Here is an 18,980-nt window from a genome sequence, read left to right as displayed (position 1 = left end):
CTCATTCCCGATTTCTCAATCATCTTTCTATAGAAGGTGATATGTCTGCATTTTTGTTTTAGGAACCTCGCAAAGAAATACCAACCTAAAAAGAACTCGAAGGAGGAAGAAGAATACAGGTCTGTTTAACGCTGCTAATTATGTGCTGGTAATCTTTACACCGGCCGTGATGCTGATGAAGGAAAGGGGAAAGGAAATGTACAAAAATAAGCTGCATTCCCCACCCGTGTTTGTGCTAGTTTTTAAATTGGCATCAAGAACGGTAAAAACCCGGCTCAGCTAACTTACGCTGAGTCACTAGACCTATTCCAGATTGTTTCAATTAAGGTAATTGGGAAAAGCTCAGAATGTAATCTCAGCAAATACAGGAAGTGAGGATTGTGCATTCCATGGTCTTGATTGGCTTTTGTAATGTCAGGCGTCTCTTTGAGAAATCTGTCCATTCCAGTAAGCAACTTAGGCACCTTAGCATGGACAGTGCAAAAGTGTTAAATCTCCAATTTAGATCTAAACACCCATTGAATTAATGCATAGTTGGCATGTACGGTATCTGGGGTCATATTTGAACCAGGATTAACGAGGCTAAATACTGCCTTACATAGAGCGGTTCGGCTTCACAGAATGTAGAGTGCTTCAGTGGTAATTAATTCTGAGCCATTTCAACGAGAACGCTCTTATGAGTAATGAACTTTCGGGATCCTATGGGACGTTGACGCACATTAACCTGATTTTAATTAATATTTCGTCAGCACATACAGTGTTAGAACGGACGGGGCCCCTGTCTGAAAGAGTGGCGTGTGCTCATTTCCGTAGGTATACAGCTTGTAAAGCCTTCCTTTCCACCCTGAACGAAATGAATGATTATGCTGGGCAGCATGAAGTTATCTCCGAGAACATGACCTCGAACATCACTGTGGAGTTAGCCCGCTACGTCCAGGAGCTGAAGCAGGAGAGGAAATCGGTAACAGAAGTTTGTTTTTTCCTTCCTAAGAGATGGACCAGGGGCAACGGGAATATCCCTAGAAGCTTTCAGATTAAACACAGTCCTATAACGTGGTGCGTCTTGAACTGAATCGTGGAAAAAGTTATGGACCCTGTTCCTAGAAGGTGTTTCTAGGTCTTTGCAAGGGTCCCTCAGACACTGAAACTTATCTGAGGACACCCCTCCCCCCCCCGAATAAAATCCCTAAGAGGAGTTAAATGTATTTGAGGATCTCACACATAAAAAGAGTAAGCGATATCAGGTAGTACACGCGGCGTGGAATAAGGAGTATTAACTTAAATGCTTATAATGTGTTCACAAAAGCCAGAAAGGTGATCTCAGTGCCATCAACTGTTTTCTGGGTCCTTTGTCATCTAAGGAAGAGGCCCTTTTTGGTCCTCCTTCATTCATTATCATCTTATCATAGCTCTTACTGTTAACAAAGGAGAAAAACATGCACTCACATAAAGTTTATTCATAGTCAAGGTTTTGTCCTAAAAGGTTTAATTGTAAGCTGCTGTTGGTGTCCTTGTTCTCTGATGGCTTACACAGGGCATCATAATTTGTTAGGAATAAAGTACTAAAGCTGGCCCACAATAATGCTTTTCTCATTTAAATCTAAGTCCACCATAATTCTTCTGGTGCCCTGGACATGCAGGAACCAACAGAGAAGGTGGGATTGCTACTGAACAAATGGAAGAGATGTTAAATAATAATAATCATCAAAATAATTACTTAATTGCAGTTGTGATTGTTGCTGTGAAGTATGCGTGTAGGTGCCACAGGAGGAGATGATAGGAGTACCTAACATGCTTGTGCTCAGGATTGGGGAGAAGCTTCCCAGGGCCCTAAACAGCCAACGTTTTAATAAGACTCAAAGGATGAGGTAGAGTTGCCTGGGACAAGCAACGGAGGTAGCAGCCAGTGCAAAGGTCCTGGGACAGGAAAGTTTTTGGAACATCTGAGGAGTTTACTTCTTTCTAAGTAAGCTATAAATAGGTAGCACATAGCTTTGGGCGAGTTTAGTAGTTAGGAGCAGATATATGCCTTAAGAACAACCATTGGTTTGAAAAACAAAGCAAAAACCATGGGTTCATAAACTGAGATGACATATTGTATCTGTTCACATTAGAGCAGTGGATCTCACCTGGGCACAATTTTTCTGCCTACCCCGGCAACACTTACCAGTATCTGGAGATAGTTTTGACCGGCCAGGGGGTTGCCATTGGCATCTGGTGGGTAGAACCCAGAGATGCTCGTAAATATCCTACAATACACAGGCGGCCTCTCCAACAAAGAATTACCTGCCCCATAATGTCCATAGTGCCCAGATTGAGAAACCCTGCACTAGAGCCCCAAATTAGATGACAGCATCTTCCAGACCGTTCATTAAAGATCTTTTCTATGATGGAAAGGAAGCAGTGCACAGAATACTGAAGTTCAGAATGAAGCACAAATGTCTAATATAATCATAAACTAAATAGAGTAAATCTGAACTTGATGTTGGACTGCTTCCCGGGTTCTTGAACTTCCCTCAACCTTGCAAAGTTTATACCTTCTTCCTGTTTGTTTCTTTGTTCAGTGCTTTGTGTCTCTTGACTGACCTTCAGCTACCCATGTAGCTTAGAAATTTAGCAAACACCCTAAACCAGAACTTTCTGCCTTTACTTTAGTACGGAATGTAAATTCTGTTTCTGAAGTGAATCATGAGATATGAGCCCACATAAACTGGCTTCCTGTTAACTTTGTTGAATGCTTCTCTTCCAGCCACATGGCCCCCTTGCTATTGCTCAACCTCACCCTGTGTCACCCTGGCCCAGGGCCTTTGTACTGGCTCTGTTCTCCTTTGAAACCTTTGGCCCCAGATATCTACAGAGCTCGCTTACTGACTTCTCAGGAATAGCGTCTTCTTGAGGTCTGTCTTGTCCACCTTACTTAAAATTACAAAGTCTCTCCTCTCTTTCCCCGCCTCATTCCCACCACCTTCCCTGCTTTACTGTATTCCCATAGTGCTTACCAACATCTAACACTTTATATATTTGTTTTCTTTCGTCTCACACTAGAATGTAAGCTCTTCAAGGGCAAGAATTTTCTTGGCTCCTGTCGTATCCCAAGCACCTGGAAGAGTGCCAGGGTGGAAGTAAGCATTAGGAAGTAGAGAGGAGCTGTCTTAGACTCAACTTGATTCACTTTGTTCTTGGACTTTGTGTCATTAGTGGAGGATCCTTGTATTTCCTTTTCGTGGTTATGATTGGGTCCTTTTGTTTTATTCATTCACTGCTAATCATGTCTTTTGTACAGTCCGTCGTATCTGTAGCTTGAATTCTGTTCCTTTTTTAATCAGGAATTATAGTCATTTATAGAGTAAATTATAGGTGATACAGAGACACATTAAATAAGATCTGCAGTTCGTAGTGCTCCTTTTATTTTAGGGAGAATTCCAAGCACACATCTGAGTCAGATGTTCCACTGGGAAGAGCGACAACCACCGGGCTCTGGAAGCATTTCGTAATTACATGAAATGACATTTTAGGAAATTGGGAACCCTTTTAAAGTTCTAGAAAGAAAGAATAGCCAATCGTAAATGCGTATTTGTGGTGTTTCAATAGAATGCATCATGAACCTTTGTGCTTTTTTCCTACATATTTATCATTATTTTGAATGACCACGTAATGGGCCATTAGGTTGTATATTGATACGCGGCGACTTTAGAAATTATTCTGGTTATATTGTCTGTTTAATTGTTTCGCCTTGAGTCTTCATTTTTGTGGATTATAATAACTGAGAGCTATTAGGCTTTACATTTTCTCTTCACAGCACCCCTTCGGGAGGGCGGACAGTGACACATTTTATCCCAGACCAGGAGGCTGGAGGCAGTAAGGCGGGGGTCAGGCCCTTCTCCGGGGGGTGGCTCTGTGTGGCTCTCGGGGCCATGCATGTTCACATGCGTGTTTTTGTTTCCACTGAGTGACGTTCTTTAACTTACATTCAAGGATGCCGGGTTAGACAGTGTCCGCTTCTTCACGGGCAATCAGCTCTAGGTAAGGCCCTCCTTGAGGTTGAACCATAATGACCAATATTTCTCCTTTAGAGCTTTCCCTTTGGGCTCCTCTGACTCTTATTAGTGAATGATCTTACTTATTCTTGAAAAGATGACTCGTAGGGCACCTGGGTGGCTCAGTTGGTTAAGCAGCTGCCTTCAGCCCAGGTCATGATCCTGGAGACCCGGGATCAAGTCCCAAGTCAGGCTCCTGCTCTGTGGGGAGTCTGCTTCTCCCTCTCTCCCTTAACACCCCCCCCCCCATGCTCTCTCTCTCTCAAATAAATTAATTAATTAAATCTTTTTAAGAAAGAAAAAAGTGAAGATGACTCTTGGCATGCCTGGTGGCTTGGTCCGTGAAGCATCTGCCTTTGGCTTGGGTTATGATCTCGGGGTCCTGGGATCGAGCCCCACATCGGGCTCTCTGCTCAGCAAGGAGTCTCTCTCTCCCTCTGTGTGCGCTCGCTCTTGCTCTCTCTCTCTCTCAAATAAATCAATAAAAATCTTTAAAAAAAAGATGACTCTTATTAAAAACACAGCAGAATGGGATATTCTCCACTTTGTGGTGACATTTGTGACCAGCGGAAGTGACACAACAGAGCTGGAACTCAGATCCAGGTCTTCCGGTGTCCCAGCCAGGGGCCTTGTTGCCATGCTGCTGTGAAGGGCTGACCGCGTGCTGCACATCTTCCCTAGGAGAGGGAGAGCCCAGACCAGCTGTGTGTCCACAGCTCCCTGGGAGGCTGTCGGGCTAGGAGAGGAAAGGATGTTCTGGTCAACAAATGGGCTTGGGATTCAGGCAGCCCCACCAGCTGTGACACATCAGACTGGGTCCCGTGAGCTCCTCGCTGAGAAAGGAGTTGGATGCAGGACTCGATCCCAGGACCCTGCTACCATGACCTGAGCTGATGGTAGACACTTAGCCGACTGAGCCCCCCAGGTATCTCCCCTCGAGTGTGCTGATCAGGGTTTATTACAGAAAGCAGGAAGGTATACAGGCTTCCCTGAGACCGTATGTCATAACAGTATGGCCCAGTGCATTTAAAAAGAACTTTCTAAAAATGTAGAATTGGTGGACAGCATTGAAATGAGAGGCTTTCACCATTTTAGGTCTAGCTAGTAATTCTCAGAGCTGACCAGAAATCATGTCTTGCTTAAGTGCCAGTCTTAACCATTAGTATAATGCGTTTTGGGCCATTTGGTACAGCGGCGAAATCCTGTCTGCCCAAAGGGATGATTTCAAATTTATAGGATTACTGCTGGATCTCATTACTGCATATCGAGTCATTTCCAAGTTCAGTTTGGAATACTACTGGAAAATTATTTCTCCTCTAGATTTTGCTGTGTTTGAATAGATGAATCTCTAACAAGGGTCTTTGTGGTGACAGAGCTCATTCTGTAAAGAATGTTTCCTTCCCTATGGATTTGAAAGGAAGGTAGTAAGAGGGAAGTAGAGGGAGAGATGGACATTCTTCTCATCCTGGGGGCCACTTCCTGATAATGAGCCAGCTGTGTGTCCTTGAAGTCTTAAAAATCTCCCATTATAAAACAGAACAACACCTGCGGTTCACGTTCTTTGGAGAAAAGGTGGGTTTTAGGCAGCCATGTCCACACCTCCCTTGATCCCATAAGACGTGCAACTCTCCCACATAGTATCTTAAGGAAACAGTTTGTTCCGAGACGCAAATTTATAGGCTTGTTGTTAGGAAAATGCATTGATTTTTCAAAAATAACTTTTTTTTTTTTTTTTTTTTTTTTTTTTTTTGGTTTATTTGAGAGAGGAGATCACAAGTAGGTAGAGAGGCAGAGAGAGGGGGAAGCAGGCTCCCTTCCAATCAGAGAGCCCGATGTGGGGCTCGATCCCAGGACCCTGAGATCATGACCCAAGCCGAAGGCAGAAGCGTAACCCTCTGAGCCACCCAGGCACCCCAGAAATTAGATTTTAGCAAGGTACTCACCTTCTCTTTAGAGAGAATCAGTGGCCTGTCTTTGGGGAGAACATAAGTCAGAGTACACACTGCCGGTTCCTTTGCTTTGTATTCAGTTTTTTGTCTACAGATGTAAATTATCAATAAATCTGTACTATGTGACAATATTTGGGATTTACTGGTGTTCAGGAGAAATTACTGGGAAAGCAATATTCTTTTTTTTTTTTTAAAGATTTTTATTTATTTATTTATTTGACAGAGAGAGACCACAAGTAGGCAGAGAGGCAGGCAGAGAGAGGAGAGGAGGAAGCAGGCTCCCTGCTGAGCAGAGAGCCCGATGCGGGACTCGATCCCAGGACTCTGAGATCATGACCTGAGCCAAAGGCAGCGGCTCAACCCACTGAGCCACCCAGGCGCCCGGAAATCAATATTCTTTATGAGGCAACATGATTAGTTTTAATGTGTAAAATCTGGAAATTTTTATGCTTGCCTGATCTTCCTAGATTTTGAGAGATTTGCAATAAATACAATAGTCATCTCTTTTAGCTGACATGCAAAAAGAACTTCTGTTTCTTGGGGCACCAGTGGCTCAGTCGGTTGAGCATCCAACTCTTAATTTATGCTCAGGTCTTGATCTCCGGTCGTGAGTTCAAGCCCTGCGTCAGGCTCCTCTGGAGTAGACTCCACACCCTCCTCCGTCAGGGTGTGGAGTCTACTTTAAAAATTAAAAAAAAAAAAAAAAAGAACTTCTATTTCTTTTATGTACTCTTCCCCCTTTTTTGAAGGGGGGAATGTTATGATTCATGTATTAATTGTCAATATTTTTAAAGAATGTTACCAAAAATCTGGATTAAAGAACAAAAACTTGAAATTTTTAAAAGTAAAAATCCTCATTTTTTTCCAAGTTATTTTCTAGGTGTCACTTATAGACACAAAGATATTGATGTGTACAAAGACTGATATAGACATGTATATGTAATATGTCTGTATAAATATATTTCCTATATATAACAATTAAGCATATTAGTCCTATATGGATATAACTTACATTTTTCTTTATTCCCCATTTAATTTCATAAGCAGTTTTTATTTTTCTGCATGAAAACAGGTAGTTTTCATCATTAGAATCTTAGTGGCTATGCATTATTCTAATGCTCGTATCATTCACTTAACTAATTCTTTACTATTTGACCTGTAGGCTATTACCAGTTTCGGGTTATTTACTTACTTTTAGTTATATAAAGAGTACTGCAGAGAACTCGTTTCTTTCATAGGTCTTTTGTGCGTGGGGTGGGCACCGTTCCTCCAAGCTAAATTCCCAGGAAGAGAGTACAAGGTCGAACATACGTGATTTATGGTTCTTAATTAAGCTCTGGTCATTTACAAGAGTGATGGTCTTTGAGAGAAGTGTAGATGAGATTCCTAAGTCATGGAAATGATCAACGAGGTTGTGAATTACCCGATCTGAAGTGTGGGTAGTTCAGAGTCGCTATCAGATAGATTCCTCTATAAGAATGAGGGTAAAGATACCCTTGCTGGCGATTTTTGCCCATTGAATCAAGTTGTTAAAGAATTTCGGAGAGGTGGTTGGTTCAGCTCGAGCCTTTGAGCGTGTTTCAGGGTAATGCACGGTGATCACCGCGAACCGTGTAAGAGGGATTTTTATAGAGATTTGTAGCTCCAGAAGGGGAGTCAGGAGGTGCTGGCCAACATTGACTGGAACTTCCAAGCAAGCTTTTCTCAGCAGGTGGAAAGTATGGTTCATTACCAAATATTGCCAGGAACAGAATCGCTTTTTGGCAGCGGCTATCTGAAAAGTTCTAGAGGAAACGATTATACAGTACCTTCAATGACTCACTAAAATTTTTATAAACTCAGAGAGTGCTTACAAGACCCCACATTACTTAGGTTGGCCAGTTATATCTTTTCCCTGAGGTCCCAGAGGTGTTTAAAAATTGATACTAAAAGATACCATGGTCTCCAAGTTAGCTATTGGGTGGGTCCTATTTAGGAACTTAGGGAAGGACTTAATATCCTATAAGGCAGTTTTGTAGCGTGGACTGACCCTACTATGCATCAAATATGTTTTTATAAGAGATTTCAGCAAACAGACAAAGCCTAGCGTGAGGGAATGCAGAAACTAAAACGGTCTTACGTGTGTGATCAAGTCATTACAAGTCAATTTCTGATCTTTCCGGCCCCATTGAGACGCACCTGGGGTGCTCCGTTATAAAGCCAGGCAGGACCTGTGAGGAGAGAACACAGAAAGCCAAGAGGGACTTTTCGATTTCATGACCCGGAGAGGAGGGTTTCCATAATACCTCCTCTTTACTGGGGTTACCACCTTTATTTAAATAAATCCGAAAGCAGGGAGCCCTGTAGAAGTTGCTGGTCTTCTGCCTATGTCCTGCTGGTGGGACACCCACGGATAGCTCCTGGTTTAATGTATCTCTAGAAGGTGTATTTGGTTTTGTTATGTGTCCTTTGTTTTGGGAGGACATGTGACAGGCGCGTGCTGTTCATCAAGGCCCTGTCACCGCTGTGGTTCTGTCATTTGCAGAATCATTAAAATTTCACCCGAAATTGTGGGCTAACATACCTAGTTATCAGGAGGCTGACATTCTGCTCTTGATTCCCTGGATTGGAAGTGCAGCTTTGGGTTTTGTGGTGCTCCCTCATGAGCTAGAACGAGACCTTCTTTTTCTTCTTAGAACCAGGAATTGTTTCACGGATGTTTTGTGTCCCAGCTGACTCTCCTGTATCCAGGCACCCACTTGCCATCTCCCTGGATGAGCCCGATGCAGCATCTCCGAGCACCCCCTTGTCGGGGGAGGGAGTGTCCCTGGAGCCCAGCAGCACTAGGAGTGATGCCTAGCTGTGCGATGCAGAGGGCTTTTTATCCCATCCAAAAAGAAACTGTGGATCCCCCAAACCCCTTTATCATACCCCTGTTCCGGTCTGCATTTCCTCGGGTCGTTAAATGGCACTCCTTGTTAACGTAATGGTTCTGGCCCAAACAATAGGACGTCCAGGACTTCTTTTTCCTTCACACCCCATATCATATGGGCCCTGTCTATATAATACAGATCAGGTCCTGTCCGCTCTACCTTCAGTAAACGTTCTGAATCCAAACCCTTCTCACCCCTCATCCGGTCCCTCATTGTCTCACCTGGAGGACTGCCCCAAGCCTCCTACCTCACCCCTCTTGCTCCCAAGGTCTGTGGCGCAGCTCCCCGTCTCCACCTGTGCCACCAGCTGTCCCGTGAACAGGTGCAGCAACCTCCTCCCTGTCCCTCTGCCGCGCCGGCCCCATTCGGTGCGTTCTCCGCACGGCAGCCGGTGCAGCCTTGTCATCCTGCAGACAGACCCCGTCCCTCCCTTCCTCAGTCCTTCCCTAGCTTTCCCTCACCCTCTACGTGGCCCCCGGAAACCGCTGTCCGCGGTCCAGCCCTTGCCTGCTTCTGTCTTACCGCTCATCTCGGTCTGATCACGTTGGCATCAGCCGTCGAGGACCACAGGAAGCCCGTTCCTGCTTCAGGGCACCTCCACTGCTGTTCCAGCCGCTCCGAAGGATCTTTCCTTCCCTAGACCTTTGCAAGTTCACGCCTCCAGTTTGTTCAAAAAATGTCATCCGGATCTGTTGAAAATGCTGCTGCACCCACAGCCGCCCTCTCTGTGCCTCGTCCTCTTTCTCTTACCACCTTGGCCACAAGGACAGCACCCGGCATGGGCCGCACCCTGCACCTGGGGGCGTGTAATTCATATGTGTGGAATGAATAAAGTTGATTGTAAGAGCTTTCAGCCTATTGGGGAAGGATTACTGCCTCTAATGTCTCACCCTCGTCAACCTGGTGCCTTATCTGAAACTCTTACTGATGGTGATTTGCATTGTCTGGGATTGGAAGTCCAGGATTGATACCCTCAGCAGGGGTCGAGTGAGGGGCATCACTGCTCCATGTTGGTCATTTTCAGACTCTTTCATCCTAAGAGTTAATCAGGAGGCGCCTGGCTGGCTCAGCCCATAGAGCATGTGACTGTTGATCTCCGGGTCGTGAGTTCAAGTCCAAAAAAGAGTTAATTGAGATTCTTCAAAAACAATCAGAATTTTAAGGAATGTGAGAGAAGGGGTTATTCTGAAAGACAGATACAAGCCTCCTGGAGTCCAGGTGAATTGTCAGTGTGTGGAGAGGTCTGGGTAGCAAAAGCCGGCATGAGAATGACAGGAGCTGTGGGGAGACGGCACCTCAGGAGAGGACAAAGGCCACTTGGCACCGGCTGCTGGATCGCGCGTGGGGTCCCCTGCCCGGTGCCCAGATGGTCGAGGGGATGGGTAGGGTTAAGCAACTGAGCCTGACACTGGGAGGTAGTTCACTGGGACAGTATTTGCGTTATAAATAGATGGAGGAAAATGGACCTTCCTGAATAAATCATGTTTATTTAATCCTGTGACCATCCCACACAGATCAGAATGCGTTGCCCTCACCAACGCTTCTAGGTCTATGGTTTGGGGTTGCGGTGGCTCCCGTGAGCGGGACTGACGGTGGTTGAGTTTCCTTCCCCGGTCCCCAGCCATGTCTCTGCAGCAAGGATTCGTAGTTGTGCTAATTAATCCCGAGTCAGGCTTGGAAGCTGCTCAGACCCACCACGCTGTGGGTTTTGAGGAAATTATAATATTTGTCACAGACATATTTTCTGCAAGCCCCTTTTTTCTTTGCCCTTTTCAAGTCTTGTGTTCCTTTGTTTTCATCTGGGGAATCTGAGTTTTATTTAAAATTCCAGATGGTTGACTGTCCTCAATTGAGTGTTTATTCTCTCTCTCTCTCTTTTTTTTTTTTTCCTTTTTTTCTGGATTTGGCTGTTCTCACATCATTGCCATATTTTGCTTTTTTATGGAGTTTTAAAAATCAGTGGTCTATTATATATAAATAGTGTAAGAACGAGCAGCTGTTGTACCTAATTGTGGAGTGTGAATGATAAACATTTTCACAGTCTAAGGGCGATCTCTTGCAGCGCAGTAAAACCTTCTTGGAAGCTTTGTCGTTGTAGTTTTTCTTAAAGTTTGTGCTTGCTTAATTTAGGTTTCCTCTGATTCTTATCTCAGCGGCCCCTGCTTACTGGGAGAATCCTAAAAAATCTGGAAGGATGCTTTTATTGTATACGTAGACTCTACCCATATATTTTTAAGGTCCAACCAAAAAGTTGAAATGAAAGTAAGTTTCGCTGTCTGCTGAGATACCATCAGGCATTTTCAAAAGTCTGTTATTACTGCCGAAGAGAAATGAAAGCACCCTGCTTCCAGGAGAAAGTCAGCCGCATCTCTCTGGGTCCCCAGAGATGCCATTTCCCATCTCTGCTGATAGGAGAAAAGCACTGTGATGACTTCACTTTGTGGCTCCAAAAGACTTATTATCTTTTTCTAGAGAACAATTCCTCTTTATTTAGAGCTCGGAGGCACACTTTAAAGAGACACACTTGCTCACTGTCCTGGGAAGCAACGCTTTGCCATTGTTTGTTAATAAACAACACGCACATCTGGCAAGCTGGTCTGTTTGTTTATCTTTGTAACTGTTAGCTAGCTTTTCCGACTGAAGGAGGAGAGAGAGAGAGGTGGCTCCAGATGACCGCTGTCGAGGTCATGGTACGTTCAGGACGGTCAAGAGGCCTTCGGTACCACTCTCTGATTTCCTAAGGGCTCAGGCACCACCACGTACCGGGAGAGATACGTTAGAAGGAAAATCACGGACACCTTGATTTTTCCTTATGTCACGGGAGACATTAGGATCTCAAGTGTAGTTCTCAGATGGTTGTTTTAGTCGGACAGGACTGCGGCCAAGGAGTCCTTCGTGGGAGAAAGCTTCTCTGTCAGGTCAAGGTGCACAACCGTGCTTGAAAAATAAGATGATACTTATTTTTGAGTATTAAATGAAGGAGCATGGAGAAAGTTTACTGTATGGGTTTTCAATCAAAATCAGCCTTCTGCTCCCAGAATATGACTCTGTGTGTGTGTGTGTGTGTGTGTGTGTGTGTGGCATGGGGGGAGGGGGAGTACCTATTGTCTCCAGAGAAGATTCCTTCGATGATACAGCCGACTCAGCCTTTCCTGGCAGTGCCCGTCACTTTCTGCGTATTCTTGTGTCTGTTTTCTCTCAGCCCAGGACTGGCCTCGCATTTTGTGAAAACACCCATTTCAAGACCATAAACCTAGAGCACAGGTCTGAGTTTGGTGCTAAGGGTTTTTTTTATGTCTTTATGTCTGTCTTTAAATCTCGAAGTAAAACTGGGCCGGGGGATAGGGAGATCTTTCCAGCAAATCGCAGAACACAGTAATTCTGCTTGTGAAATGGGGGATCGTCCTCTTGACAATTCAGGAATGTAGCTTCTGACCGGGCAGGGCTCCAGGAGCCGAGAGGGCACCGCTAAGCCTGTTCCTCTGCCTCCATGTCCGCTCTCTCTTCCCCTGACTCCCTGCCCCCAGGACTTCCCTCCCTCCTGCCCTCCATTCCGTGTTAAAGTGATGTATGTTTGGCTTTCAGAAAACCCACCTGCATTTTGTACTTCCTCCAAGGTTCAGGATCTTCCTAGCTCTGCCCTCAGCCTCCTCCTTACTTCCACTGCCTCGATCCCCGCCTTGCTTGTTTATTTCTAGCCTGAGACTCAATCTCCGTTCAGTTTCATCCCTACTGTCTGTTATGAAACTTGAGGAATGAAGCCCCCAGGGGGCTCCTCTTGGATTCATGGAGACAAAAAAAAAAAAGAAAAGAAAAAGAAATTGCTGGATGGGTAAAACTTGCCACAAAAAGGAACTTACAACAGTGAACCGTGGCCTCAAAGGAGAGAGAGACAAGAACACTGTTGTTAAAAAACCAAAATCTGATTTCATCTCCTCCTTCCTGTCCCCTCCCACTCTCCCCACCCCCCGCCCCCTCCCTGGCCCTCCTTTGTGGCTCAACCAGGCCCTAGGCTCTGACTAGGGGAGGATGGAAAGGTACAAGGCTACGCGGAGGGGACCTGTTCCGCCTGTCCTGCTTTCTGCTTTCTTTCTGGCCATGGACCTCCCCACCCCGCACCCCTACCGAGGTTTATACCTTGTCCATTGGAACACAGATGCACATTGACACCCAGTCACTGAAGGAAGGTTGTCTAGTAAAAGGAGCATTTACCCTGCTGGGGAGGGGGTTCAGGAGAAGCAATAGTGCTCGTGCAGGACTCCGGGGCTAATCAGGGTGGGGAGCTGCTGTGGCCCCTCGATCTGACGGGGACAGGGGAGAATTGTAGGCATTTCCTAGGAGTGCCTAACCCGAGCTGTGGCCTTAGGTCGAGGACCTAGCCAACCTGGAGCATCATAGCGAGAGCAAGCTGCAGATAGATAGAAATTCCTGCCCTCTGCTATGCCGGAACCTCTGTGGCAAATCAGACAGAGCCCGAGGGCAAGGGAGCCTGCATGTGGTCCATGCACGTCAGCCTCTTGGGACACAGTACAGGGCAGAGAACGGATCTGGGAAATTCCCACCACATTGACAAAGTTGGTGACGTCACAGTTGAAGGCTGGGTCAGGATTTAGGAAACCCTGGTGATTTTAGGGCCCCGGATAAAAAGGACACTGTTTTCTTCATACTTCCATGTGTTTCTAGCTGGTCTTTCCTTGGGGTCCTATCTCCTTTGGTGATCTCGTCCAGGCTGTAGCTTGACATCGAGCTCCCGTTAGATGCCTGTAACGCTGATCGTTACAGCATTGGCCGCTCTCTGGGTTCTCCTGCAGCCATCCAGCAACCTGGGAGGCTCTCCACTTGGGGGTCTCCTAGAATGTCAAGCTCACATGTCAAAAGCTGTGTCTGATTCCCCTCAGACCTGCTCCCCACCTGCACGGCTACCCTGTGGTCAGGGTTGGAGAAAGGCTCCTACCTAGAACCTTCCTTTACATAACAGGGCACTTCTGTACTTAGAATGACCCATGGCTCCCAGCTCATTCAGGCCACAAGTCTATAAAATGCTACGCAGTCTGGTCCTTTCTTCTCTGACCCCCTCTCCTGATATTCTCGAGGCTCACCCTGGTCTAGCCCCCTAGGATCCTTACTAGTCAACACGATGCACTTACCTGCCTCAGGGCCTTTGCATATAGCAGGGGGGAATGAATTTATTTTTAAATCTAAAAAGGCCTAAGTCATGGAAACATCCAGCTACACAAAAGTTTTATACAAATGTTTGCAACAAGCATCATTCACGACAGCCCTAAACGGGGAAAACCCCAGTGTTTATCGATTGTGAAAGGATAAACAAAATGTTTATATATGTCCAGACAATGGAATGTCACTATGTCACTTGGCAGTAAAGAGAGATAAAGTGCAGATACACGTGACAACACGGATGAACCTTGAAGACATCCTGCTGAGTGGACATTACGTCCTAATGGAAATATCACGTCAGTCACAGAAGGAACTCATATTGTATAAGTCCATTCACAGGAAATAACCCAGAACAGGCAAATTTATAAAGACGGAAAGTGGAGTAGTGGTTGCCTAGGGCTGGTGGGAAGATGACGGCTCAGAGGTCCGGGCTCTCTTTTTGGAGGATAAAAAAGAATTCTCAAATTGATTGTGATCATGGTTGCGTAATTCTGTGATTACAGCAAAGGGCGGTGAATTGTACAACTTAAGTGGATGGATCGTGAGCTACATGAGTTCCTTCTCAAAGCAATTAAAAATGAATATGTCTTAACAAACATTGCTGTCTTTTTCCAAGTGCTGTATGTAGGTCTTAGAATTCAGTATTATCATACCTGAAGTTTTAAAGGGAACTCTGACCGTTTGTGTGTTCACTTCCTCTTTATTTTTTAACCCTTTCCTTTCTTTGGCGTGCACGTGCTAGATAGTATTTCAGTATGATTGGGGAGGAGGGGGTGCCTGGCTGGCTCGGCCGTTAGTGCACATGACTCTTGATCTCAGGGGCCTGAGTTCAAGCCCCACGTTGGGCATGGAGACCACTTTAAAAAAATGAAATATGATTTTAGGCGGATGGATCTTTTTCTCACGTACGAGTATGAGTATGACAAAGAGGGTGCTAATCCCCACGTGTTTTCTGTTTCCAGTACTTTCACGACGGGCGGAAGGCACAGCAGCACATAGAGATCTGCTGGAAACAACTCGAATCAGTAAGTGCACAGCAGACACTGGAGAAATGCCTGTAGACTTTCGATTTGAATGTGAGCTTGCATCGATCCGTAAGTGCAGAACAAAAACACCAAAGGGATGGAGGCCTTTAGAAATCTTCTCCATTTTGAATCACCTTTATCTCTAGACACCATGATTGAGACTAAAGTGTGGAGCCCAAAGAGCTCAAGCAAAGTGATTCTAAAAACTCCTATGGAAAGTATAAAGGTTAGAAAGCTGGGGTGGAAATAAATGCAGATTTTAGAAGAGCTCTTTGACTTTCGGATGTATATATAACCAAGCAGCTTAGAGGAGAAAGCTCTTTGGGTGATTGAGACAAAATGATACGTTCTCATAGGAATCTTATGGTTTCATTCCCAACTGCTCCCTGTCACCACTTGCCTCTGCTTTCAGAGTAAAAGACGCTTTGAACGTGACTGCAAAGAGGCAGACAGGGCGCAGCAGTACTTTGAGAAGATGGACGCTGACATCAATGTCACCAAAGCAGATGTGGAAAAGGTAAGGTGGTCGTGAGCTCTGGCCTTTCCCTTCCTCTGATGTCTGTCACCGCTCCTCCGGGCTGCCAGTCCCCAAGCTCTCCTTTCTGATGTCCCCACTACAGGCCACTCAGCCTGGGATCAGCTGGTAGCATTTTGTGTCACGGGTTGTGGGAACCAGAAGCTGACTTCTGGGGAGTCTCCAGTGTTGTGATTGGAGCAGGTTGTAGACTTGTGTCGTCCCCAGGATGAAGACAGGAGATTTAGGAGTGGCTCATGGGGGGTGGGGAGCGTGGTTTCCGGAGGCTGTGGCTTTCTCTTAATGGCTTTTCAAAGAAAAAGTCAACCCCTTTAAAAGCCAGAGCAGACCGGTTCTGCGCCATCTGGAAGAGCTCTGCTGCTTCTAATGCTTCCGTTGGGGAGATAAAGGGACGCACAGGCTGGCCTGATTTTCTAGGTGATTCATTCAGGTTCTTAGCGGGTTGCATCCTGGGCGTCCCTCAAGGGCTCTTCTCTAAGTGGACTTGCGTCGCAGTTCGGAATGTGGTGAAGTTCATACTGTACCTGCTTGTGGTTCCCTATCTGTTTTTCCCTAGAAGCTGAGTTTTCTTTTTCTAAAAGTCATCAATACAGTGTAAACAGCATTAGACTGTTAAAGGACTGTATTCATCCCACGGCTGCCTGGGGCTGTCTGGGCGTCTGCAGCGTCATGTTTTACGTAGAAAGAGGCACAGCGTCTTCATAGATTTCTTTCACTCTTGCCAGATTCGTGGGAGATGAGTTTAGTTGGAAAATAGTGTGGATTACTTAGTTATTTGTCCAAGTCTGCCAGATTCCTTGCTTAAAGCTTCGGTACATGTTAGCATGGCTTCCTCGATAATGACCTAATATATTTAAGTGCACACCAATGTCTCTGAGCAGGAGTGGGGATACTTTCCTGAGAGATATATTAATGTGCTGGTAAAGTGACCATAAATCACCATTCATTTGTTGTAAATTCCTAAGAAAGAGCCAGCTCCCCGAAAGATGAAAATGTGACTCAGATAAAATAGATTGATCCAGAGTTGATCAAAAAAATCATTTGGGGCTAAATGTTGTAAAGGTATGCATTCTTTATAAAATATTTTACTACCTAAATGTAAAATCAGAGTGATTTTTATTCGACCTTTTTTTAAAAGATTACTTTTATGACTTTTCTTTTCTTTTTTTAATGAAGATTTTATTTATTTGACTGAGCGAGAGAGTAAGGGAGCACAAGCAGGGGGAGTGGCAGAGGGAGAGGAAGAACCAGGCTTCTCTCTGAGCAGAGAACCTGATACAGAGCTAAGACCCAGGACCCTGGGATCATGACCTGAGCCAAAGGCAGACACTTAACCTACTGAGCCACCCAGGCGCCCCTACTTTTATGACCTTGCCTTAATATAAAAGCTGCCCATGCTGATTACAGAAATACCTGAAACTGCAAACAGCTGAAGGGAAAAAAAAGAATAAAACATTCAACTATTATTAATAAAAGGTAGTTTACCTTTCAAAATAATGTATATTATATAAGTACAGTGTAAAGAATAGGAGCCAAAAGAATACTTGTAATCTACAAGCTAGCTTAAGAAGAAAAATCTTACTCATGCCTTGGAAGTCTGTCCCTAACTTCCTGCTCCTGGTCCCCTCCCTACAGGGGTATTTTTTCCTTAATTTGGTGTTAATCGCCTCCTTGCTTTATTGTCCCAGCTTTACCACAGGTATATCTATTTCCAAGGAGTAATATTTATAATTTTGTCTCTTTTCCATCATTATATAACCAAAATCATACTTTCATTTATTTTCTTTGGACTTGATTTTTTTTATCCACTATTGTGTTTTTTTACTTAATTCACATGGAGTATAGAACACGTGACTTTGGGGCGCCTGGGTGGCTCAGTGGATTAAAGCCTCTGCCTTTGGCTCCTGTCATGATCCCAGGGTCCTGGGATCGAGCCCCACATGGCGCTCTCTGCTCAGCGGGGAGCCTGTTACCTCCACCCGCTGCCTCTCTACTTGTGATCTCTGTCTGTCAAATAAATAAATAAAATTAAAAAAAAAAAAAAAGAACACTTTTATGAATTCAGGTTAGAGGCAGATGCCTTGCTAAACTCTCTTTTTTATTTCCACTTTGTTTTTTTTTTTCGGTTTTTGTTTGTTTGTTCTTTCTTAGAGATAGTCGTATCCCAGCAAATTTCTTTTTCAATCCTTATGGCTTTTTTTTTTTTTTCTTATCTTGCTCTGTTGGCAGTGACCATCATTATGGAGACAGGAACAGCCGTTGTGGCCCTTCTTATCTGGATTCCAATAATGAAGAGAGTACTTTAAATGTTTCTCCATTAATTAGTGCACGATTTTAATAAACCCTTAACAAGCTCAGGGAGTCCCTTCTTTTCCTTTGTTGTCAGGAGGTTTTTTTCCAACTTGACTTGATATTCAATACCAGCCAATACTTTTTCTGCTTCCTTTAATCTGTTAATGTGATAGACTACATGAGTCAGTTTTCTTATATTGAACCAAATTAGCATTCCTGTGACAAATCCAGCTAGGGGGTGATGGGGTTTTTAAAATACTTGATCTGAATCTGTTTTGTTACTATTTTACTGAAGCGGCTTGAATCTGTGCCCACTGAAATTGATCTGTAATGTTTCTTGTCCCTCCTAGTTGGCTTTACTTAGTAGTTTCAGAGTGTTGCTTTTTTTTCTCTTCTCTGAAATAATACATGTGAATTGAAATTAATTGGTTATTGACTGTTTTGTAATACTTCACTGTGGGAAAGTCTCTAACTACTGAGTCGATACCTTCATCGTCGTCGTCCGCTTCCTCTTTGGTCGATACTGTGGGTTGTTATTTTTCTAAACATAAACCCACTTCATCCTAAGCTTTCAAATTTATTGCCTTAAAGTTGCCTGTAATATTCTCTCACCTTACTGTTTGCTGCCTATGTGGTTGTGTTCCCCCCTTTATTGACTCCCAGTATTGCTTATTTATACCATTTTCTCTTGGAGGATCAGGTTTCTGAAATCATTTTTATTCACATTTTCAAGAACCCCAAATTTATTGTTGTGGAGCTTCCCTTGTCTTTTTTAATTTTCTGTTTCATTTCATTTCTTTTTCTTCTTTGCCTTCCTCTTTGGAAATAATTCTCTTGCCTTTTCAGAGATTTCTTTCTTCTTGCCCACCTCATTTCCGTTTGAGCATTTAAGTGACACATTTCTCAGGGCGCCTCAGTAGCTCCGCGGGTTAAACGTCCGACTCTTGATCTCTGCTCAGGTCTTGATCTCAGGGTCGTGAGTTCAAGCCCTACATTGAATCTCCTTAAAAAAAAAAAAAAAAAAACACATTTCTCACTTCCGTACAATTTTATCC

The 18,980-nt window shown here is 44.4% G+C and overlaps 1 protein-coding gene and 1 long non-coding RNA gene across 25 annotated transcripts in view; one reads left to right on the top strand and one right to left on the bottom strand.

The window, feature by feature from the left end:
* LOC309846678 overlaps nucleotides 1-13,106 on the bottom strand; it is a 76,635-nt gene extending 63,529 nt beyond the window's left edge. Inside the window, exon 1 of the long non-coding RNA XR_014302075.1 lies at nucleotides 6,515-13,106. This is a non-coding gene — a long non-coding RNA (uncharacterized lncRNA). The remainder of the gene's footprint in view (nucleotides 1-6,514) is intronic.
* The window catches only part of FNBP1 (formin binding protein 1), a 144,325-nt gene that overhangs the window by 67,321 nt on the left and 58,024 nt on the right, over nucleotides 1-18,980 (top strand). For all 24 annotated transcript variants that reach the window (XM_082695997.1, XM_082696010.1, XM_082696009.1 and 21 more), the window contains exons 3-6: nucleotides 63-119; nucleotides 814-961; nucleotides 15,036-15,098; nucleotides 15,511-15,615. In XM_082695997.1, coding sequence (XP_082552123.1) covers nucleotides 63-119; nucleotides 814-961; nucleotides 15,036-15,098; nucleotides 15,511-15,615 — 373 coding nt within the window. The remainder of the gene's footprint in view (nucleotides 1-62; nucleotides 120-813; nucleotides 962-15,035; nucleotides 15,099-15,510; nucleotides 15,616-18,980) is intronic.

Source organism: Mustela nivalis, assembly GCF_964662115.1.
Source record: "Mustela nivalis genome assembly, chromosome: 13".
Classification (NCBI taxonomy): Eukaryota; Metazoa; Chordata; class Mammalia; order Carnivora; family Mustelidae; genus Mustela; species Mustela nivalis.
Note: the sequence above shows the minus strand (reverse complement) of the source record. Positions and strands in the feature narration are given on the sequence as shown.